Raw genomic sequence first — 16,301 nt, 5'->3', positions numbered from 1 at the left:
GCACCTTTCTAGTCTCCTGACAACTCAAGGCACTTTTACACTAGAGGACAGAGGACCGCTCTACCTCACAGCCAACCTCTAATTTGAAATCTTTTTTCCCCAATTCTGTATCTTTTCAGTTACAAAGGTTTGTTTTGTTTTTTTTTGGTTCCAGATCCTATTCTTGAACAAATACAAACAAAAACATCAACCTATACAGTATCTCTGAGTAAATGACTTAAAGCTGTTTTTTTCTCTAGTGGTTTGATGTTGAGAAAGCCTCAGGATGAGTGCAAATGTTCTGCTCTTTCGAGTCACGTTTCATGCAGTTGTGCTACATGTTAAATTGATTGACTTGCTTTAACAAATAATACTTAGAAAATGTTTTTAAAGTTGATCCTGATGAGTCTCATTTGTTGTAAAATGGCCATTGTACAGGGGATTAACCCTTTGTAAACCTGATAGCATGACTTTCTCACCCTTCACATTCTTTTCTGTGTTTTAACAGATGATGAGGTGACAGTGGGAAAGTTCTATGCCACCTTCCTAATCCAGGATTATTTCAGGAAATTGAAGAAGAGACAGGAAGAGTACTATGGCTACCGGCCCGCCAAGAAAAGTGCTACTCATGAGATACAAGTAAGCAGTTAATAGTATATGTACATTTAGCAGCAGGCTGAGGGTAGCGGACGCTAACAGACTCAATAAACTGATCCGCAAGGCCAGTGACGTTGTGGGAGTGGAGCTAGACTCTTTGACATCAGTGTCAGAAGAAGAGGATGTTGTCCAAGATTCATGCCATCTTGGACAATGTCTCCCACCCACTCCACAATGAACTCATCAAACACAGGAGTACTTTCAGTGCAAGACTCATTCGCCTAGATGCAACACAGATCGGCACAGGAAGTCATTCGTGCCTGTGGCAATCAAACTCTTCATTCTTTCCTCAGCGTGTCAAAACTCAGAGTCATTAGTCATTAAACTGGTGCTGATAATGTGCAATGAGTCGATTAAAGTGCAATATCCGGGTCAATGTGTAATACACTTGATTATTATGTCATTCTTCTTCTTCGTAATTATTAACTTCTGCAACACTACAATTTTAAAACTCATTACTATTTATTTAATTTCTGTCAGCAATATGGTGGAATATGTTTACACTTATGTTTAGATTTACTGTCGAGTACTGACAAGAAGTAGGAAAAGAGATCATATCTCTCCTGTACTAGCGTCTCTGCACTGGCTCCCTGTAAAATTTAGAATAGAATTTAAAATCCTCCTCCTCACCTACAAAGCTCTTTATGGTCAGGCCCCTTCATATCTTAAAGAGCTCATAGTACCCTATTACCCCCCCAAGAACACTGCATTCTCTGAATGCAGGGCTACTTGTGGTTCCAATAGTCTCTAAATGTAGAACAGGAGCCAGAGCCTTCAGCTACCAAGCTCCTCTCCTGTGGAACCAGCTTCCAGTTTTGGTTTGGGAGGCAGACACCCTCTCCATATTTAAGAGTAGGCTAAAGACGTTCCTCTTTGATAAAGCTTATAGTTAGGGCTGGCTCAGGTGAGCCCTGAACCATCCCTTAGTTATGCTGCTATAGGCCTAGACTATCGAGGGATTTCCCATGATGCACTGAGCTTCTCTCTTCCTCTCTCTCTCTTTCTGCACTCTTTCATGTCCCATTGAAGCATGTTAGTAACTTCACTTCTTCCCTGGAGTTCTTGTGCTTTCTCGTCTCACAGGTTCTTATGGATCCTGGTGGAGCCTCCTGCCATGGTCCTGCTTGACTGCCATTGCTAATATTATTGATATTAGTGTTATTATTATTATTCTTACTACTACAGTTACTATTATTACTATAATCACTGCTCATTGTCCCCCATTGTTGTTGTCGTCGCCATCATCTTTTTCATGTTCATCATCATCAGTCACTACTATTAGTTGTTGCTACTTTTATTGTCTGTCTGTCTCTCTCTCTCTCTCTCTCTCTCTCTCTCTCTCTGTCTCTCTCTCACCCCAACTGGTCGTGACGACCACCCACCTAGAGCTGAAGGGTCTGTCCTAGGTTTCTGCCTCTTAACAGGCAGTTTTTCCTTGCCCCCGTCGCCAAGTGCTTGCTCATGGTGGTGCTGTTGGCTCTCTGTAAATAATGTTTTGAGGAGTTCGGTCTAGACCTGCTCTATTTGAAAAGTGTCCTGAGATAGCTTCTGTTGTGAGTTGGCGCTATACAAATAAAATTTAATTGAATTTAATTGAAATGTACATTTGCTTTCTATATAGGCTCTTATTATCGTATTATATCTCTTAGGCTCTTATTATATTTCTATTTTCCATTTTTATTTTTATATATCTATATGTATATATTGTGTTAGATATTGTATATACTACTATATAATAGTAAGTACTATTCTTTAACATTGTGTGAGTGGAACAACTGAAACAAATTTCCCCCCCGGGGATCATTAAGTATTTCTGATTCTGATTCTGTAGACCGCAGCTCCACACCACTGAGACCGCAGCTGAAAAAACGATGTGATGCATCGAGACACTCATGAGACCGGCATCAATAAAAAATGAGGAACAAAACTAGGATTAAAATAGGTCAATTCTGGGTGCCTGGTTAGCTCAGTCGGTAGAGCTGGCGACCCATGTACCAAGGCTGAGTCCTTCCTGCAGCAGCCCAGGGTTCAAATCCAACCTGCGGTCCTTTGCTGCATGTCATCCGCTCTCTCTCTCTCTGCCCCACTTTCCTGTCTGCCTTCAGCTGTCACTATAATAAAGGTAATAAAAGCCCCAAAAATATACTTTAAAAAAATAGGTCAATACTAGGCCTTCCGGTAGATTACGTGACCGAGCAAGTGCTGTCTTTTATTGTCAAGTCATACACCTGTTCTGTGCAAAATGCCCACTTAATCCAATGACCACAGAAACCTCACTACTATCTCACACATATGGCTGTTTCTTATATCAGCTAAATTCAGTTTTTCAGCAGTGAGTGTAAACAAGTACCACAGGAGCCATGAGATGCTGGAACACATTTTTAATTAACTCAAATCCTTCCGATATTTACTGATAGAGAATACCTCCTGGTATGACACCAAAATCAATATGTCAAGGTACCACAGTTAATTTGTCATTACTTATTTACATACTGTATTCCATATCCCACACCACTATTTAATTATTGACCTGTAGATGAGCCAAGGCCTGGAACATGCACCCAAGGCCTGCATGGGGTTTCTTCTTATTTTCTTCACTCACCACATCATTCTCTGTGTCCATCAGGCAGGGTTGAGGAACATTGAGGAGGAGGCCGCACCAGAGCTTCACAGGGCCATCTCTGGAGATCTTGTGACTGAAGAAGAAATAGAACGAGCTACTGACGCTGTGGAGGGCATTTTCAGGGTAGGATGGAAAGATAAATAGATAGGTGGAGGGAGGGAAGGAAGTATGAACGGTAATATATAGACATTTACCAGAAGCTGAACGACCCTCCCTGCCTTCACTCAAACAGTAGTCTCAAACAGTGGTTCCCAACCTTTTTCCTTAATGGACCCCTTTTATGTCATTGAGTAAAGTAAATCAATTATATATTTAATGGATATTTCATATTATATTCACTGCATAACAGTAACAGTAGAGACGTGCTGCAAAAGGCCACAGGTCGGAATTTAAACCATGGCCACTGCAGCAAGTTCTCAGCCTTGGTGCATGTGGCACCAGCTCTACCAGGTGAGCTACCAGGGCGCCCCATCTTCTAAAACATTATATTGAATTATTTTGTTGTGATTCAGTACTCTGAAAAGAACTGTTTTGCCCATCACTAACTTCAGGCCAGCCACTTAAGGTACACTTAAGGTTTCAGCAAGTACTTTATAGTAACTGTCTTCATGTGTCTGTCTTTATTCTGACATCATTTCCAATGATTAGCATGTGACATTATTGCAGCTTTAGAGTGAGAAATGGTCACTTCTGACGAGCATAAACACAAGGGGATGAACAAAAAATGAAGGTTATATACTATTGACAGTTTCATACTGATGTGTAATGTTTTTGTATTAACTTGTATTGGCATATGTGTCAGCTATGAATATAGCCTACAATAACTGTGTTATCTTCTCTAAAACAGAGACAAGGCAGTCTTTTTGGAAACCACTCAGACCCTTTTTCTGCAGAGAGTGAAATAGCCGATGCCAGCCAGGCCATGAGCCAACGCCCTCTGCAGATGTCAGAAGGAATCAACAACAATATGAATATCAGCAACATAAGTCACAGGTCTGTGTGCTCATGCTTATTTTCGGGTATGTTAATACTGCTGAATCCTTAAGTTTACTGCATTATCAACAAATTATTTTATTACTGTACTGTATTGTCCAATTTGGACAGCACAGTATTGGTGCCTGTGTGTGGCACTGAAACTTGTTGTACAACTGAACTCAAAACACCTTTTAGCAGGATTCCTAATTATCAAAACCCTTCCTTGATGTAACAAGAATACTAAGACATATTCACTAATCCTGGTGTAAATGATCAACGGGGCTTAGCTTTTGCGTCACTGCAGTTTTTCAGTTTAGCTGGTATTTACTAAGACTAAAGATGTAGTAGAAAACATTATGCCCAAGAAAAGTTCCACTCAGTAACTGCTGCTATTGGATGGATTCTGTATGTTGTGTCTGTGTCTGTATCTGTGTTTTTTAACTAACCTGACAACACTGCTCAAGTAGCTAGAAGGCTTATTTACCATACTTGAGCAAATATGGTGGCTAATATAAATGAACAATTTGCTGAAAATAGTATTGATTCGGTAAGTTGTAGGCTACTGTTTCAAACCAGGTTGGCGGTTAAGTGCACCTTGCATTAGGAGATTTATTTCATCCAAAGCCTAAGTGGTAAAAAATTAATGTGGCCTATTCACAGTCTGAATATAAGATAACCCTAACCCTTCATTAACAAAATAATCTATTTTTTAATTGTTTCTGTATTGACATTTTGAATCTTAATTCTAAAACAAATATAGGGTAAAACTGTTTCTTTTTGTGGGTGCAGTCTAAATTCAGTCAATTAAATGCTATTTAATTGTGTTCATTTATTGTTAGTAAATAAGGCACTGGGATTTTTTTTCCTGGGTGGGGCAATGGCCATCATTTTGGCCATAGCCCCACCTAGTGGAAAAGTCACGCCACTGAAGAAGGCTATTTTTGTGAGTGAATATTAAATAGCCTACTTTAGACTCCACAAACACACAACTGATTTATTTTAGTTATGAAAAATGTGTGTGGGAGTAAACCTTTTAAACTCCTTTGAGTACATTATTTCTGTTAACAAATTAAATATAATATAATTATAAGCATTAGTAAGCAATATCATACTCAACTGGATCTACCATCAAAAGTCAGGGCTTCAAACGAAACGAAAACAAAAGGTTGTGAAAACAAGTTTTAGGTCATTTTGAGATTATTTTGAATGACATTTCAGAGCAGAGATTTCACACTTTAGATAACAGCTTGTGGAAGAGATTATATTTAAAAAAACAGAAGACTTAGGTAATTGGCATTTCACCTCTGTGTGGACAGCAGGGACTAGTTCTGGCAGTGGTTGGGCTTTTCACCAATGTGCAAGAGGTTGCCAAGGCTGACAATCCCATCCGCTAATAACATATGAAGGGCTGCAGTTCTGGGCCAGAAATTCCAACCAGAAAATTACACACACATATATAGTCTGAAATTACATAGAATTCAGTCCTTTCTACAATTGCATTTTCCCAGATTCTCCTCTCTTCATTCAGACAGAAGGGACTGTTTCCTCTGACAGCTGAGCCTAACTGTACAGAAGCAAAAAATACTGGGTAACCACACTTACATGTAAAATAGAGTAGAGGCTGAATAAATAAATAAGAAAATAAGTAAATAATATTATATTAGCTTCCGTAGAACAAGCGATGATGTCATCATATTCAGAGAAGAAATTATTTTACCTCTACAAAATAAACAGCAATGTACAACACATGCAGAAATCAGGAATTCTTTCTGCATGTGTTGTACATTGCTGTTTTTTTCTTCAGATTGTTTTTATTGGACAATTGATAGTATATGCATGGACAGGAAACAGGGGAAAAGAGAGGGATGTGGCATTCAACAAATGGCCCTGTAACCAAATCAAGGACATTGCAGTTATCCGCTTAGCCACCAGGAGGCCCCATGTACACTGTTTTTTTATTGTAATGCTAATTTTCTGGCTTGCATGTTTGCCTGAAACTGAGATTGCATAACTGTTTCATTCTTCTCCCTGTTTTCTCAGCCTTTATTAACAGTAGTTTGGAAGTATTGACATCTGACCATTGATGTCTGTGAGAATACTTCACAGTCATGCCTTTTTACATCTGCATAATGGGGGCAGCCGGAGCTTTTCAACAGACGCAAAGAAGAACTGTGATGAAACGGGTTACCAACCGTGGCAACATCTGCACCCAGTGTAGAGCAATGGACTTAGGGCCAGGATGAAAAACTCTGTTAACTAATAACACTAAACAAAACCAAAAATACTTTCTTCATTAAATGATTAAACACTCTGCTATTGTGAACTTGTTCTGGTTTTCATGTCTTGACAGAAGAATGCACATTTTTCAAGTCAAGTCAATGCTGTTATTTGTCTGTGGTGTCTGAATCCATTGATATGCCCAAAGCTGCATTACATTAGCATTAGTGTGAAGTTATGGTTCTGTCCAATATTCATTCTCCTTTAGCTCTATTTTGGTTACCTTCAACTCCTGATGAGTTAGGGTCATATCTGCTTCTAAAGCTGCAGTGCACACATTTGTCATTTGCCTCAGACCTCAAGGAGGCAGGAAAGACACAGAGTTGACATAAACAAGATCATGGGGCCAAACCAGTAGGGGGCCGGAAGCTGCACCCAGACGTCACTACTTGTACAGCACACAACAGTCTCATTGTCCCACTTTGAAAAGTAAGGACTGCTGTTGTACTAGTAAGTACAAGTACCGAATAGACAGTCCAGTCCAAGGTGTAAATGTTGCTGGTATAATGTTGATATGACTACAAGCAGATCCTTTTCACTGTTTGTTTCTATTCTATTTTTCCTGGGAACCACACGCAGCTCGCAGAAACAAGAGGAAGTGGGTAGTGTGGCTGCTCTAACCTGTTAACATGGGCGCAGAAAAAAAAAAACAAGATGTTCCATGATGTGTGTTGTGTCCACGCCATAAAGCTTTTCAAATAAAAGGAGACATAAGCAAGCAAAAACAAACAGGAATCATATTGAAGTTTCTTTCTTCTCCCTATAACAATAATATCAGTAATTACAGGTGCACTGATCCATATTTTCATCCTATCAGTGTATCAAAGGTTATGTTTAATGTCAGTGGGGTTAGTTGAAGAATGAGAATTATCACCAAGAGCTTTTTAGCCAGTGACTAACAGTGGTATTCAGTGTTGGGCCAGGTACTCTACATATGTTATTTATTACTCATTACTCTTTTCAAATGTAATATTGTAGATATATTACCTGCTACCCCACAAAATTGGTAATTTCCTCCTTTCCCCCTAGTTTTGTTAGTTAAAATTAAAGTAATGGAATATTTCCAGCCACTGAATGTTAGGGTTTCCATATTCCAAACTAGTTTCCTCCACAATTACAAAAATGAATATGTGGACGTGATCCGATTTCCAAACAGTAGGAGGGTGACAACAAAAGTAGGGTTGTAACTAATTATTTTTAGGGGGTTACTAATATTATTACTGAAATGTATTGTTAATTAGTTTCACTACTAGTTGCTGGGGAAAGTAATAGTATTACTTGTAATGTGTTACTACCCAACACTGGTGGTATTTAACAGATAATTTGTTCAACAAGTGGACTCAAAATAAATGCTGTGTTGCTCTGTGTCTGCTGGACTGTAAATAGGGAACACATTAGCCATATACAACCTAAATGAGCCTTACAAAGCCAAAAAATATTCAATCAGTTTCAGTAATGCAATGCATGTCTCATGATGTTTTAAAGGCTGTTCCTTCCTTCCAATTCCACAGATTTATGGCATAAAAATTGACTGTGAATATTTAGACAAATGATTAGGTATTTCAAACAGCCCTCAACCCCCATATAATTCTACCCATATTACCAATATTCACATAAAACAGATTTCTTTTTTGCCTAATTTGGCAGCTGTTAGTGACTCCCTACAGGCAGGCGTGGGAGGCAGACATAGGCCTTGGCAAACAGATTGATGTTCAGGGGGTTGCCATCCAGACGGATATCTTCCAGGTTGCTGCGGATGAAGTTGCGATCATGGCGGTTACAGAAGGTGTCTTCATGCAGAGACTGGATGTTGTTATTCTGATTGGAGCACAAGAAAGTTACTGTTGACACTGAAAAGTGTTAAAATTCAACATTTGTGGAGGGTTAGGGCTTGCTATGTAACCAATATTTCATTCTTCATTTAACTCTGCATTTAGAAAGCAGAACATGCATAACATGGATGTGTTTCTCTACCTGCAGGTGTAAAACTCTCAAGCTAAGTGGGAGCGGTGTAGGAATGTAATCCAGGTTATTGTTAGACATATAGAGGAATTCCAGCTGGCTCATATCCTGCATGGAGGAAAAAGAAAAAGAGAACATATTGTATGTGTCACATAACAACACAGTAATATATGAAAATATCCACAAGATGGAGCCCTACGCCAACTATAAATGATCTAGATTTTGTGCAACTTGAATTTACTGAGTAAGAACATAAGAATTTCCATGTTTTCCATCATAATCATTGTTTTAATAAGCAGTATGGCTCTGTGTCCAGAATCCATAAATAACTGGATCTTACCATAATTAATCAGGGGGCTGGACCACTACTGGAACATCGATATGATCTATAGTATATTGTCTGTATTTTATGTTCTGACTAGATATCTACTGTTGATATAATTGTGCAGTACAAATGAAAGTAGGAGAACATGTTCCTGTCTGATACTGCAGCATAACAGATTATTTCATTGCCTTTATCAAACCTCTAGAGTACTGAGATATACACTAAATGTAAAAACTGTTGTGTGACTTTTCTGGCTTTGCCTTAAAGACATTAATTTGATCCTTTACTTAGATGTAAAAACTTGCTTTTAATTAATTAAAAAGCAATTATCAGTTTTCTAATGTTTCTATCATTATGTGAGGCAAAAATGGGATTCAACAGGTACTCCAGGAATTTAGTGTTGCAATTCTGTTGGCAGAGTCTTGACAGACAAAAGAGAAGGGCCAGCAGGAGCTCTGATGTCCAGAAATTTGGAACTCAATAGTATCTTTACAAAGTCTGTAAAACGTCATGCCCAAGTGACAAGGGCAGGTTTTCTATTATAATATAATAATATGATATATATATATATATATATATATAATATAGAAGTCTATACAATGCCAGCCACTCAGAATTGTTGATCCCAGCCAGAGGCTCTATTGGTATTTGTTTAGTGTGTGAGGATCACATTGAATTGTTAATTCTATTTAGAGCCAGTGTTTGGTTTGTCTGTTTTGGGCTACTGTAGAAACACAGAGGTTCATCATGGCGGCCTTTGTGGAAGAGGGGAGGACTCCCTCTGTAGATAAGCTCATTCTAAGGTAACAAAAACATAACGATTCTTATTTTCAGGTGATTATACACTAATGAAAACATACCTATGAATATTATATTCAATTTCTGCCAAAAGATCCTGCCAATGACCAAACACAATTTTTCATCATTGGGTTTGGGCTAAAAGATGTGGGAGGGAGATAAGAGGCCTGTACTACAAAGCAAGTTCACCATACCCAGTATATCTTTAGTTATCTGTCTTCACTAACCCTAACAACCGCAATCACACTAAGTGGTCACACAATGGTGGTTTTCAACTCGGTAAAGTTTCCTAATCCAGTCATGGCTCATTAGTGCAAGCAAAAAAGCAGATTATTTTTTCACCCTATTTATAATGTTTTATAGGATGACATTGAAAAAACAACTGAAAGAGAATGTTTTATTCAGCCAAGAAACAGAACAGAACAGACCAGTAACAAATAGATTCCCAGACAAGTCATTGTGTAGTATCAGCTGGGACACCCAGAGGAAAACCCAAAAGATGTGTTTTGTCTAACAATATTCATACTCAAACCCCCAAACTGATCCTTTGTTGCCCAGGGAGAAGGTCCCCAGTATCTTAAAAATTGTGCAGTTTTATGACTTGTAAAGTAAGGGAAAATTTTATGAACTTTGTGAAACATTGTCAATGACAAATTCTTAATTATGCTTGCTTTATCGTAAATTTTGCTAACATTATTTATGTCTACAGTAAAAAAAATATACACAAATCAGTTATATTGTGATTTATTCCCATGCATACTGCTCAGAGGAATCTCAGTCAATGGCTCTTCTGGCAGCAGCACAGCTTCTCTCGCTGTGTGCACACAGGCAGGAGTGATAGTAAGTTACTATGGTTATGGTGAGACAGCACAGTGGGTATGTGTTTGCATATTTATGGGCCATTAACTTAGCTGAATTGCCAACCTTAATAAACCTTTTCAACCCTCTACCTCCCATCACAAAGAACACAAAGTAACATTACATTACATTTCAACTAATTTCATCATTTGCACTACATTTATGAAAGAAGACAATAAGACAGTAAGACCTTATGCTTATGTCATACCGACATTTTAAGCATATATGCAAGAGATTTACCTTGAATCCCTCAGAATGTACCCCATGACTGATCAGCCTGTTGTTGCGTAGATCGATGTGTTTCATGGTGATTGGCAGCTCAGGCATGACCTGCAGGTTGTTATCCGCCAACAGTAACACCTGGAGCTGCGGCAGAGAACGAAACACTTCCTCATCCATTCCAGAAATCTTATTCCCTGTTAGATCAATGGACTGGAGCTTATCTGTGACAACAACAATACAAAAATCACATCAACTATTATATGCCATTTATCGTGTTATTAGTGTGTCCAAAGTGATTCCTCACTCAGGTTGATGAAGTTTGTGTTCTTGACATGTCGAATCTTGTTGAAGCGGCCATAAAAATGAGTGGTGTCTTTTGGCAGGACTGGTATCTGATCCAGGCCTGTGTCATCACAGTACACACTCCCACCAATGCAGACACACAGTAGACAAATAGGCATACCTGCACAAAGACAGATGGCAGAGTATTAACACATCACACACAATACACAATTTAACTATTTAATTTTAAAAAACATCAGTGACAGCAGATATAAACACAGTTGACACTTTAACCTACCCAGGCCAGTCTCAGGGCCAAAGATACCTGGTCCCTTAAAGTCCAGGGTGACAGGAGCTAGAGGTGGGGTGGGCAGGGTCCCCTCCTTTTCGTAGTGTTCAGCAGTTTGCTGGTTGGCTGGTGCCACAGTACCCACTTCAAACTGACCTCCCAGGGAAGCCAGGAAGACAGTGACAGTTCAAATTAGATTTTTAGTACTGTTATTTTAATGACTTTTTAGATAAAAAGCAAAGTGTTATGGTTTATCCGTGATGCAAATACCTGTATCCCATTGAGGTTCTTACTATGCTACACTTATGTTTATGTGTACTCCAGGGTGTTTCAGTACACAGTGCCTGTTGGGTGGTGTTTAGTAAGGGTAAGTTACTGAAAATTTGTAATTAGTTGCAGTTACTAGTTTTGTTTTCTGTCATTCCAGGGAACTCCACAAGAATATCTAAAATAAGAGCTTGTACTATACCTATTTATTGAACTGCCTTTGGGCAGTTATTCCTTCTAAACAGCAACACGAAAGTAACATTACATCCACAGCACTTGCTAGCTGCTAGTTCTCTACTGCTTCTAATGTTATATTAGTGTTTCATCACTTCCCCCTCACCTCTTGGTCCAAGTCATCATACTCATAAATGTTTCCAAACAGGTCCAGTTTCTCCCAGTCCATCTCATTGTTCAGGTCGTAGTTCTCAAGGTCAAAAGCTTCATCATCTGGCTCACCTGGAGGGGCTGCCATGTAAGGGCAAGAGCCCATGAAGACAAGGACCAAGACAAGAGCCAACATCTGAGACTGCAGAGACATCCTCAGCTAAAAAATGGAGACCTGCTAACAGAGAATGAAGGTTTTCATTTAAGAGTGACAATATGTTTAGTTACTGTGTCTCAAACAGGGACAGTTTATTATAATTTGAGTACTAAGCCAGTAAAATAAATACATGTATTTAAAAAATGCCCACCACCAATGACAAAAAATGTTAATTGCACAGTTAAATAAATACAATATGTAAAATCTAAATATTATTATTATTAAACTCTGACAGGCTTTCCTTTCCTAGTGTCTGGTCAGAATGTTCGAATAGGGGTGGCATTATAAGTCTAAAACCCTGACTACAGCCCCATTGTAAGATAGAATTCAATTCACAGTATGTCATTTCTGCTATTAGACCTGTTGGCTCTGTAAGCGAACTGCAGGGGGGCCAGGAGTGGGTCCGTTATGGCTCTCAAAGGCGCTCAAAAGACTTCATGACCACAGAGGTCAGGGTGACAGGTCTGTAGTCGTTGAGTCCATTTGGTCTTTGGTTTTAGGGGATGGGGATGATGGTGGAGGCTTTGAAAACAGACTGTCACATGATGGAAAGACAGTCTGGTCCGACTGCTTTGCGGGGGTTCTGGCTCTTAAAGAGCCTGTTGACATCCCTCTCCTGAAGACAGAGAGTCATCTCTGTCGAGTAGGAGGTGGAGGGTCACAGAGGGGTGGAGTTGTGGATAGGCCCAGGTTCCTGCTGAGCTGGGGGTAGGAGAGCTGATGAGATGGAGGTGGTGGAGGGTGTAACGGGGGATGGTATCAGGACTGTCCCTTTGTCTTTCAAAGTGAAAGCTTTGAAAGACAAAGTAAACTTGTACATTTTTTACTTGTGACTTTTTGAACCCATCCCTGTCCCCACTCCTGAACACTTGATATGCACTGCTGACTATAGTGTAACAGTGATCCATAATATTCTCCTCTCTGGTCAAGCATTTAATACATTGTTTGTATTTGGGGAGTTTGTGGCTGAGGTTTCCTTTGTTAAAGTCACAAAAACTAAGGAGTCCAGGGGCACATCCCAAATTATTTGACATTTCCTCGCTGCTAGCTAGAACCGGAAGTTTGTTCTGGTCCACCATCTTGCAGGTCATCCCAAAGCACTTATTTCTGCACAGAGTAGCAAGGATCAAGGAGCGATCTCTGAGGATCGAAGATACACGAGAGAAACCTTCACAGAAGACGAAATGGATACTGTCATTGAAGATTTTTCCGTCACATTGGCAGAAATTGGCTTCCATAGGACACAGAGTTATCAGTGCCAGAGCAGCAGCCTGTAACCTGTTTAACAAACACCTGCACATGAATAACACCTGTATTATAGTGATGATCAGATTGCAGTAAATCTGCAGCACTAAGATCCCTTGAGCCCACGGAACTTCACAACATTGTCTTTTGTTATTGTTTTGATGTGAGTGACTAACCTGACTGACTGAGACAGTTGGTTTGAACCATCTGGGAAGTCGTTGTTGGAAACTGCTAAAAAAATACGGATAAACCACTGGTGAACTTCAACCAATCAGATCTACAAACAGTCAAACTAAAGCCACTCTGGAGAAGAACGAAATCATCTTTTCTATCAAGAAAAGCCTTCACTGCCATTCTTTGTTCTTCTTTCAACATTTACACTAACCTTTAGCAGCCGTCATTGTTGTTTTCCAGTGAGTAACACCTTTTTAAACTGGATTTTAACTGACTTGTATCTCCTGGATAATAGTATATCATTTTATGTATTATAAATTAATGTAATTTATCTGTTTTTTATCTGCCTCTTGTGTCCTTTGTTAATGCACTTTTTAACGTTTTTAAGAAAAGTGCTATACAAATTATTAGTACCTTATGAATGAGGCTGAATGAACTTGGAAAAAAGCACATAGCTTGAGGCCCGGCAAGATGGAGCCCAGCTAAAAGGTTAGTGAGCCAACCTATAGCAGCATAAATTACAAAGTGGATGTTTAAATCCCAATCCTAACGTTCTATCAGGTTATTTTCTCATTGATATTGTCTCCCATATGAATGCCCCTTTGACATTCTACATGCTAAACATTTAGAAGAGGTTATTGTGGGTATAGGTCCACACATTTGTCAAATCAAGCTTAAGTTCCTGTCTTTGACAGGCATTTTTGTTTTGAACTTAATAACCTAATTTCCTTGTCTACAAAGTGTACTTCAAGGGTCTAGGGTCTATGCCTCCCTTTGGTCACATAATTAGTAGACAATATATTGTTTCATTTTATGCAGATTCCTTTCCTTTCCAGACCCTTTCTTCTAAAAGACTGCTATGATAATCAAAATGGTTTTTGATCATTTTGATCTGAAGTGAGGATGAGCATCTTTTCAGATTTTTCACTGTCAACTGGCAATAGCCATCACTGATTCCAGCAGCAACCATGTGAAGAACATTTTTGATACAAATTTTGCCAGCCAAGTTAAATTGTCATGTCCATTTATCTTAAGATTGTTTAAAGGTCCATTGTATAGGATGTAGTGGCATCTATTGGTGTAGTTGCAGATGCAACAAAGGAGAACCCCTTTTCAACCCTTCTAGGCAACTATAGAAACATGGCCGTTCAACATGGTGGGCTCCATAGAAGGTGACCCGTGGCATGTGGCATGAAGCATGTGTAGATATAAAAGGTTCATTCTACACAAACATAATGATTCCTCTGTTCAGGTGATTATACACTATTGAAAACATACCTATGAACATTATATTCTATTTCTGCCAATAGATCCTCCTAAATATTACACACTGGACCTTTAAGAATTTGACCGAATCCCTGCCCTGATTAGTGAGCCAAAGGAGCATTGTTGGCTTTTAGGTCAGAATACCAAAGGAATGATTGCTTTGAAAGCTGAAAGGACTGTGTGAGTTTTGGTCTGCTGAGATAGTTTACTGAGTTTTAAAGGAGATCTGTCGTTATACTGTCAATATCCTGTCATTAATGAACAAATAATCATTCTGTCATGCTACTTGTTAAAACACACAGGTCCATAACAGCTGTAGTATCTCTGAATACTAGCCACCAGACTCATTGACATGCACAGTCTGAAATTAAAGTATAATCTGTAAAAAGAACTGTGAAAATAGAACAGGTCTTAATCTTACACTGCCTACACTGTACTGTAGTGTCTGCAAACAGTATGAATTCCAGCAGTGATTAAACCAGCCACTGCAACTGAGACAAATATCTGAAATAAAACTAAATGAATCTCTTTAATGGGACGTCTCTCATTTACATCCAGGAACAATTTAATAACCATCAGAGCAAATAATCATTATTGTAAGGGACTCAGCGCTTGAACGAAATGTGATCTTCTCCTGCTTGAATTAAAGGAAACAAAAATGACATGCCATAATTGCAGAGAACTTACTGCTTTGTTTCCGCTGTACACTCCTGAAGATTTCACAACCTTCACTTCTGCTAATTCTGTTGCTTCTTCATCCCCTGGGTGCTCTCAGACTGGTCCCAGAGTCCCTGCAGACCCCTTGTTGTTCACTTGGCCTCAGTGGCCTGTGGACAATGCGTCATTATGAGGTGGAGAGAGGGGGAATGACACAACAGAAGGAGAGGGGGGTTGTGCAGGTCATTTCAGGCAACGTGTTTTCAGCTGTCACTAGTGCCTAACTTTGTTGCAGGAAAAAAGTAGGTTCTGAAACTTAAAAGGAATAGATGCTGTTGGTATATTTTAACCAGGGCCGGCCCAAGGCATAAGCGAACTAAGCGAACTAAGCTGCTTAGGGCCCCGTGACCACTAGGAGGCCCCCAAGAGCAATTAACTTAAAAAAGAAAAAAGTAATTAATTATTTTTTTCCATGTGTAAGTGATGATGATTCATATATTATCAAATGTACATTCTTGTACAAAAAAACCCAACAACAATATGATGTTAACAGAGTGTAGATCCTACTGCCTCTCTGCTCGAACTGTCAGAGCTCCGCTAGTAACGTGTGCAGTGCTCCCAACCATGCAGTGCCGTGCGCACTGAGCATCCAGGAGCTAGGAGCAGGTGAAAGATGTCGCAAGAAAGGACTTAACAGTTAAGTTACCCTTCAGGGGCAGAAAGAGGAAAAGGAAGAAAGAGGAAGAAGAGAAAAAATGACAAGATAAAGGTATGTCTTGGTAACATTTGGTGTCAAGGAGATTTTGAAAAGTTCCCTGAAATTAGGAAAGTCCCTAATTATTGTTGATATTTATTTTATTTTGTTCCAAATACGTTAGCCTATAATAGCAAATTTGCTAGCTAA

At 39.2% G+C, this 16,301-nt stretch overlaps 2 protein-coding genes across 6 annotated transcripts in view; one reads left to right on the top strand and one right to left on the bottom strand.

Annotated features, from left to right (window-relative positions):
- LOC127371808 (dihydropyridine-sensitive L-type skeletal muscle calcium channel subunit alpha-1-like) overlaps positions 1 to 7,174 on the top strand; it is an 88,817-nt gene extending 81,643 nt beyond the window's left edge. The window contains exons 39-42 of one of the 2 annotated variants that reach the window (XM_051414894.1): positions 488 to 618; positions 3,263 to 3,382; positions 4,107 to 4,252; positions 7,091 to 7,174. In XM_051414894.1, coding sequence (XP_051270854.1) covers positions 488 to 618; positions 3,263 to 3,382; positions 4,107 to 4,252; positions 7,091 to 7,139 — 446 coding nt within the window. In that variant the 3' untranslated portion in view covers positions 7,140 to 7,174. Of the gene's footprint in view, positions 1 to 487; positions 619 to 3,262; positions 3,383 to 4,106; positions 4,253 to 6,274; positions 6,546 to 7,090 lie in introns of those variants that run through there. The other variant, XM_051414895.1, reaches the window with a different exon arrangement.
- Positions 7,175 to 7,246: 72 nt separating this feature from the next.
- optc (opticin) lies at positions 7,247 to 15,560 on the bottom strand. 4 transcript variants are annotated; one of them, XM_051415044.1, is made up of 8 exons: positions 15,428 to 15,560; positions 13,477 to 13,531; positions 11,855 to 12,073; positions 11,257 to 11,398; positions 10,981 to 11,139; positions 10,695 to 10,897; positions 8,486 to 8,581; positions 7,247 to 8,329 (listed from the first exon to the last, which is right to left on the bottom strand). In XM_051415044.1, the coding sequence occupies exons 3-8, from the start codon at positions 12,050 to 12,052 to the stop codon at positions 8,162 to 8,164; spliced, it is 966 nt and encodes a 321-aa protein (XP_051271004.1). In that variant the 5' UTR covers positions 12,053 to 12,073; positions 13,477 to 13,531; positions 15,428 to 15,560; the 3' UTR covers positions 7,247 to 8,161. The 4 variants fall into 4 exon arrangements, with proteins under 4 accessions (XP_051271004.1, XP_051271002.1, XP_051271003.1 ...); XM_051415042.1 differs by lacking the exon at positions 13,477 to 13,531 and having other exon boundaries at positions 11,855 to 12,076; XM_051415043.1 differs by lacking the exon at positions 13,477 to 13,531.
- Positions 15,561 to 16,301: the final 741 nt, after the last annotated feature.

The sequence above is a fragment of the Dicentrarchus labrax genome, unplaced genomic scaffold, assembly GCF_905237075.1.
Source record: "Dicentrarchus labrax unplaced genomic scaffold, dlabrax2021, whole genome shotgun sequence".
NCBI classification, from domain to species: domain Eukaryota; kingdom Metazoa; phylum Chordata; class Actinopteri; family Moronidae; genus Dicentrarchus; species Dicentrarchus labrax.
The sequence above is the reverse complement of the archived record's forward strand: the minus strand, read 5'-3'. Positions and strand labels throughout refer to the sequence as shown.